The 8,469-nt window shown below is 42.2% G+C and overlaps 1 protein-coding gene across 1 annotated transcript in view; it reads left to right on the forward strand.

Annotated features, from left to right (window-relative positions):
- vwf (von Willebrand factor) overlaps nt 1-8,469 on the forward strand; it is a 168,686-nt gene that overhangs the window by 39,135 nt on the left and 121,082 nt on the right. The window contains exons 19-20 of the mRNA XM_045688600.1: nt 237-340; nt 2,130-2,268. Coding sequence (XP_045544556.1) covers nt 237-340; nt 2,130-2,268 — 243 coding nt within the window. The remainder of the gene's footprint in view (nt 1-236; nt 341-2,129; nt 2,269-8,469) is intronic.

Below are 8,469 nucleotides of genomic sequence, written 5' to 3' on the forward strand. Positions count from 1 at the left end.
ACCCTAACCCTAACCCTGACCTTGACCCAAACCTACGTCCTAGTCAAGGTCTCTGTGTCTGCCTGCCTGCCTGCCTGCCTGCCTGCCTGCCTGCCTGTCTGTCTGTCTGTCTGTCGGGGTGTGAACTAAGTGATAGATACATGTAACTGATTGGCCAGAGAGTCCAGCTACCAGTCACCTGGTCAGTCCCTGTTTTAAAAAATGGTTTTAAAAACTTGATTGATTGTTTGATTCAGGTTCGACATAGGAGAGAGTGCATCACTCCAGAGCAGTGTCCGTGTTACCATAACAACAGAGCCTATGCATCTGGACAGAGCATCAATATGGACTGTAACACCTGGTACGTACCTTAATTAGATGTACCTTATGTAAAACCTGGTAAGTACCTGGTTTAGAACGTACTGTAACATCTGGGTTGTACAGTTGAAGTTGGACGTTTACATACACTTAGGTTGGAGTCATTAAAAATAATTTTGGGCAAGTTTGTTAGGACATCTACTTTGTGCATGACACATGTCATTTTTCCAACAATTGTTTACAGACAGATAATTTACTGTATCAAAATTCCTGGGGGTCAGAAGTTTACATACACTAAGTTGACTGTGCCTTTAAACAGGTTGGAAAATTCCAGAAAATTATGTCATGGCTTTAGAAGATTCTGATAGGCTAATTGACATCATTTGAGTCAATAGGAGGTGTACCTGTGGATGTATTTCAAGGCCTACCTTCAAACTCAGTGCCTCTTTGCTTGACATCATAGGAAAATAAAAGAAATCAGCCAAGACATCAGGAAAAGAATTGTAGACCTCCACAAGTCTGGTTCATCCTTGGGAAAAATGTCCAAATGCCTGAAGGTACCATGTTCATCTGTACAAACAATAGTACGCAAGTATAAACACCATGGGACCACGCAGACGCTCAGGAAGGAGACGCGTTCTGTCTCCTAGAGATGAACGTACTTTGGTGCGAAAAGTGCAAATCAATCCCAGAACAACAGCGAAGGACCTTGTGAAGATGCTGGAGGAAACAGGTACGAAAGTATCTATATCCACAGTAAAACGAGTCCTAAATCGACATAACCTGAAAGGCCACTCGGTAAGGCAGAAGCCACTGCTCCAAAACCGCCATCAAAAATCCAGACTACGGTTTGCAACTGCACATGGGGACAAAGATCGTAGTTTTGGAGAAATGTCCTCTGGTCTGATGAAACAAAAATAGAACTGTTTGGCCATAATGACCATCATTATGTTTGGAGGAAAAAGGGGGGGAGCTTGCAAGCTGAAGAACACCATCCCAACCGTGAAGAACTTTTTATTGAAGCAACATCTCAAGACATCAGTCAGGAAGTTAAAGCTTGGTTGCAAATGTGTCTTCCAAATGGACAATGACCCCAAGCATACTTCCAAAGTTGTGGCAAAATGGCTTAAGGACAACATGGTCAAGATATTGGAGTGGCCATCACAAAGCCCTGACCTCAATCCCATAGAAAATGTGTGGCCAGAACTGAAGAAGCGTGTGCGAGCAAGGAGGCCTACAAACCTGACCCAGTTACACCAGCTCTGTCAGGAGGAATGGGCCAAAATTCACCCAACTTATGGTGGGAAGCTTGTGGATGGCTACCCGAAATGTTTTACCCAAGTTAAACAATTTAAAGGCAATGCTACCAAATACTAATTGAGTGTATGTATGTAAACCTCTGACCCTCTGGGAATGTGGTGAAAGAAAAAAAAGCTGAAATAAATCATTCCCTCAACAATTATTCTGACATTTCACATTCTTAAAATAAAGTGGTGATCCTAACCCTAACTGACCTAATTATTTTTACTAGGATTAAATGTCAGGAATTGTGAAAACTGAGTTTAAATGTATTTGGCTAAGGTGTACGTAAACTTCCGACTTTAACTGTAAACGGCTTAGACCATTTATAACAATATCACCTGGTATGCACCTCATTTAGACTTTACCTAACGTAACTATATCACCTGGTATGTACCTTGTTGACACTGTACCTAACGTAACTATATCACCTGGTATGTACCTTGTTGAGACCGTACCTAACGTAACAATATCACAAAAAGAGGCTAGATCATTCACAACTTTCTCTCTTGGTGTGTTTGTGTCCTGTGCAGTATGTGTGAGAACAGACATTGGAGCTGTACAGCGCACGTGTGTGATGGTGTCTGTCGTACAGTGGGAGAGGGACATTACATCACCTTTGACGGTTTTCAGTACTCCTTCCCTGGGCTTTGTCAGTACGTCCTGGTGCAGGTCAGTTTCTTGTACCGTGTGTTATCGTGTCTGTGTGTGTCATGCCTGGTACTTGTCTTAACCTCTATGGGCAAGCGTCCCACCTACTCAACAGCCAGTGTAATCCCGTGGCGCGTTATTCAAATACCTCAAAAATGCAAAAACTTCAATTTTTCAAACATATGACTATTTTACACCATTTTAAAGACAAGACTCTCGTTAATCTAACAACACTGTCCGATTTCAAAAAGGCTTTACAACGAAAGCAAAACATAAGATTATGTCAGCACAGTACCCAGCCAGAAATAATCAGACACCCATTTTTCAAGCTAGCATATAATGTCACATAAACCCAAACCACAGCTAAATGCAGCACTAACCTTTGATGATCTTCATCAGATGACAACCCTAGGACATTATGTTATACAATACATGCATGTTTTGTTCAATCAAGTTCATATTTATATCAAAAACCAGCTTTTTACATTAGCATGTGACTAGCATGTGACTAGCATTCCCACCGAACACTGCCGGTGAATTTACTAAATTACTCACGATAAACGTTCACAAAAAACATAACAATTATTTTAAGAATTATAGATACAGAACTCCTCTATGCACTCGATATGTCCGATTTTAAAATAGCTTTTCGGTGAAAGCACATTTTGCAATATTCTCAGTAGATAGCCCAGCCATCACAGGGCTAGCTATTTAGACACCCAGCAAGTTTAGCACTCACCAAAGTCAGATTTACTATAAGAAAAATGTTATTACCTTTGCTGTTCTTCGTCAGAATGCACTCCCAGGACTTCTACTTCAATAACAAATGTTGGTTTGGTCCCAAATAATCCATTGTTATATCCAAATAGCGGCGTTTTGTTCGTGCGTTCAAGACACTATCCGAAAGGGTAAATAAGGGTGACGAGCATGGCGCATTTCGTGACAAAAAAATTCTAAATATTCCATTACCGTACTTCGAAGCATGTCAACCGCTGTTTAAAATCAATTTTTATGCCATTTTTCTCGTAAAAAAGAGATAATATTCCGACCGGGAATCTGCGTTTAGGTAAACAGACGAAAGAAAATAAAGCATGGGGTCGACTCGGGCACGCGCCTAAGCCCATAGTACTCTGATCGGCCACTTGCCAAAGGCGATAATGTGTTTCAGCCAGAGGCTGCCTCGATATCATTCCGCTTTTTCCCGGGCTCTGAGAGCCTATGGGAGCCGTAGGAAGTGTCACGTTATAGCAAAGATCCTCAGTCTTCAATAAAAAGAGCCAAGATGAACAACAACTTGTCAGACAGGCTACTTCCTGCATGGAATCTTCTCAGGTTTTGGCCTGCCATATGAGTTCTGTTATACTCACAGACACCATTCAAACAGTTTTAGAAACTTTAGAGTGTTTTCTATCCAAAGCCAATAATTATATGCATATTCTAGTTTCTGGGCAGTAGTAATAACCAGGTTAAATTGGGTACGTTTTTTATTCGGCCGTGTAAATACTGCCCCCTACCCCCAACAGGTTAACAAACTATAGTTTTGGCAAGTCGGTTAGGACATCTACTTTGTGCATGACACGTCATTTTTCCAACAATTGTTTACGGGCAGATTATTTCACTTATATTTCACTGTATCACAATTCCAGTAGGTCAGAAGATTACATACACTAAGTTGATTGTGCCTTTAACCTCTCTGGGGTACGTGGGACGCTACCGTCCCACCTGCGGTACACACTTTTCAACAGCCAGTGAAATAACAGGGCGGCAAATTCAAAACAACAAAAATCTCATAATTCAAATTTCTCAAACATACATCTATTTTACACCATTTTAAAGATACACTTCTCCTTAATCCAACCACATTGTCCGATTTCAAAAAGGCTTTACGGTGAAAGCAAAACATTAGATTATGTTAGGACACCACCTAAACAAAAAAAGCCACACAGCCATTTTCCAAGCAAGGAGAGGTGTCACAAAAACCCGAAATACAGCTAAAATGAATCACTAACCTTTGATGATCTTCATCAGATGGCACTCATAGGACTTCATGTTACACAAGACATGTATGTTTTGCTCGATAAAGTTCATATTTATATCCAAAAACCCCTTTTTACATTGGCCCGTAATGTTCAGAAATGTTTTTCCTTCAAAAACTTCCGGTGAATGAGCACATCAATATATAGAAATACTCATCATAAACGTTGATAAAATATTAAACTGTTATTCAAAGAATTATAGATAAACATCTCCTTAATGCAACTGCTGTGACAGATTTCAAAAAAGCTTCACGGGGAAAGCACACTTTGCAATAATCTGAGTACAGCGTTCAGACAACAACAGCAGGCAATACAGATACCCGCCATTTTGGAGTCATCTAAAATCATAAATAGCATTATAAATATTCACTTACCTTTGATGATCTTCATCAGAATGCACTCCCAGAAATCCCAGGTCCACAATAAATGTTGTTTTGTTCGATAAAGTCCATAATTTACAGTGGGGAGAACAAGTATTTGATACAATGCCGATTTTGCAGGTTTTCCTACTTACAAAGCATGTAGAGGTCTGTAATTTTTATAATAGGTACACTTCAACTGTGAGAGATGGAATCTAAAAAAATCCAGAAAATCCAAAAATCCAGAAAATCACATTGTATGATTTTTAAGTAATTAATTTGCATTTTATTGCATGACATAAGTATTTGATCACCTACGAACCAGTAAGAATTCTGGCTCTCACAGACCTGTTAGTTTTTCTTTAAGAAGCCCTCCTGTTCTCCACTCATTACCTGTATTAACTGCACCTGTTTGAACTCGTTACCTGTATAAAAGACACCTGTCCACACACTCAATAAAACAGACTCCAACCACTCCACAATGGCCAAGACCAGAGAGCTGTGTAAGGACATCAGGGATAAAATTGTAGACCTGCACAAGGCTGGGATGGGCTACAGGATAATAGGCAAGCAGCTTGGTGAGAAGGCAACAACTGTTGGCGCAATTATTAGAAAATGGAAGAAGTTCAAGATGACGGGCAATCACCCTCGGTCTGGGGCTCCATGCAAGATCTCACCTCGTGGGGCATCAGTGATCATGAGGAAGGTGAGGGATCAGCCCAGAACTACACGGCAGGACCTGGTCAATGACCTGAAGAGAGCTGGGACTTCAGTCTCAAAGAAAACCATTCGTAACACACTACGCCGTCATGGATTAAAATCCCGCAGCGCACGCAAGGTCCCCCTGCTCAAGCCAGCGCATGTCCAGGCCCATCTGAAGTTTGCCAATGACCATCTGAATGATCCAGAGGAGGAATGGGATAAGGTCATGTGGTCTGATGAGACAAAAATAGAGCTCTTTGGTCTAAACTCCACTCGCAGTGTTTGGAGGAAGAAGAAGGATGAGTACAACCCCAAGAACACCATCCCAACAGTGAAGCATGGAGGTGGAAACATCATTCTTTGGGGATGCTTTTCTGCAAAGGGGACAGGACGACTGCACCATTTTGAGAGGAGGATGGATGGGGCCATGTATCGCGAGATCTTGGCCAACAACCTCCTTCGCTCAGTAAGAGCATTGAAGATGGGTCGTGGCTGGGTCTTCCAGCATGACAACGACCCGAAACACACAGCCAGGGCAACTAAGGAGTGGCTCCGTAAGAAGCATCTCAAGGTCCTGGAGTGGCCTAGCCAGTCTCCAGACCTGAACCCAATAGAAAATGTTTGGAGGGAGCTGAAAGTCCGTATTGCCCAGCGACAGCCCCGAAACCTGAAGGATCTGGAGAAGTTCTGTATTGAGGAGTGGGCCAAAATCCCTGCTGCAGTGTGTGCAAACCTGGTCAAGAACTACAGGAAACGTATGATCTTTGTAATTGCAAACCTAGGTTTCTGTACCAAATATTAAGTTCTGCTCTTCTGATGTATCAAATACTTATGTCATGCAATAAAATGCAAATTATTTACTTAAAAATCATACAATGTGATTTTCTGTATTTTGTTTTAGATTCCGTCTCTCACAGTTGAAGTGTACCTATGATAAAAATTACAGACCACTACATGCTTTGTAAGTGGAAAACCTGCAAAATCGGCAGTGTATCAAATACTTGTTCTCCCCACTGTATGTCCAAATACCTCCTTGTTGTTAGCGCATTCAGCAAGCTACTCCAAATGTAGGAAGCGTGCCGAAAATTTCACGATGAAAAGTCAAAAAAAGTTATATTTACATTCGTAGAAACATGTCAAACGATGTATAGCATCAATCTTTAGGGCCTTTTTAACATAAATCTTAAATAATATTCCAACCGGACGATTCCAATGTCTTGAAAATGTAATGGAACACAGCTAACTCTCATGTGAATGTGTGCCACTGAACTCATGTCCTTTCCTGAGTCAACAACTTCCAACTTCCTTTGTTCACTCTCTGTTCACTGTAAAAGCCTGAAACAACGTTCTAAAGACTATTGACGTCTAGTGGAAGCCTTAGGAAGTGCAAAATGAACCTTAAGTCACTGTGTGTTAGATAGGCAATCACTTGAAAAAACTACAAGCCTCAGATTTCCCACTTCCTGGTTGGATTTTTCTCAGGTTTTTGCCTGCCATATGAGTTCTGTTATACTCACAGACATCATTCAAACAGTTTTAGAAACTTTAGAGTGTTTTCCATCCACATCTACTAATACTATGCATATTCTATCTTCTGAGCCTGAGTAGCAGGCAGTTTAATTTGGGCACGCCTTTCATCCGGACGTCAAAATACTGCCCCCTGCCCTAGAGAAGTTAAACAGCTTGAAAAATTCCAGAAAAGTATGTCATGCCTTTAGAAGCTTCTGATAGGCTAATTGCCTACCTTCAAACTCAGTGGCTCTTTGCTTGACATCATGGGAAAATCAAAAGTAATCAGCCAAGACCTCAGAAAAAAATAGTATACCTCCACAAGTCTGGTTCATCCTTGGGAGCATTTTCCAAATGCCTGAAGGTACCACGTTCATCTATACAAACAATAGTACTCAAGTATAAACACCATGGGATCACGCAGCCATCACACCACTCAGGATGGAGACTTGTTCTGTCTCCTAGAGATGAACGTACTTTGGTGCGAAAGGTTCAAATCAATCCCAGAACAACAGCAAAGGACCTTGTGAAGACGCTGGAGGAAACAGGTACAAAAGTATCTATATCCACAGTAAAACGAGTCCTATATCGACATAACCTGAAAGGCCGCTCAGCAAGGCAGAAGCCACTGCTCCAAAACCGCCATAAACATTTCTGACTACGGTTTGCAACTGCACATGGGGACAAATATCGTACTTTTTGGAGAAATGTCCTCTGGTCAGATGAAACCAAAATAGAACTATTTGGGCATACTGACCATTGTGTGCTCCGGGCATGTGCTGACCAACTGGCAGGTATCTTCACTGACATTTTCAACATGTCCTTGATTGAGTCTATAATACCAACATGTTTCAAGCAGACCACCATAGTCCCTGTGCCCAAGAACACAAAGGCAACCTGCCTAAATTACTACAGACCCGTAGCACTCACATCCCGAGCCATGAAGTGCTTTGAAAGGCTGGTAATGGCTCACATCAATACCATTGTCCCAGAAACCTGAGACCCACTCCAATTTGCATACCACCCAAACAGATCCACAGATGATGCAATCTCTATTGCACTCCACAATGCCCTTTCCCACCTGCACAAAAGGAACACCTATGTGAGAATGCTATTCATTGACTACAGCTCAGCGTTCAACACCATAGTACCCTCAAAGCTCATCACTAAGCTAAGGAACCTGGGACTAAACACCTCCCTCTGCAACTGGATCCTGGACTTCCTGACGGGCCGCCCCCAGGTGGTGAGGGTAGGTAGGAAAACTTCTGCCACGCTGATCCTCAACACTGGAGCTCCCCAGGTGTGCGTGCTCAGTCCCCTCCTGTACTCCCTGTTCACCCACGACTGCATGGCCAGGCACGACTCCAACATCATCATTAAGTTTGCAGACGACACAACAGTGGTAGGCCTGATCACTGACAATGATGAGACAGCCTATAGGGAGGAGGTCAGAGACCTGGCCGGGTGGTGCCAGAATAACAACCTATCCCTCAATGTAACAAAGACTAAGTAGATGATTGTGGACTACAGGAAAAGGAGCACAGAGCCCGCCCCCATTCTCATCGATGGGGCTGTAGTGGAGCAGGTTGAGAGCTTCAAGTTCCTTGGTGTCCACA

Source organism: Salmo salar, chromosome ssa10 (assembly GCF_905237065.1).
Source record: "Salmo salar chromosome ssa10, Ssal_v3.1, whole genome shotgun sequence".
NCBI classification, from domain to species: domain Eukaryota; kingdom Metazoa; phylum Chordata; class Actinopteri; order Salmoniformes; family Salmonidae; genus Salmo; species Salmo salar.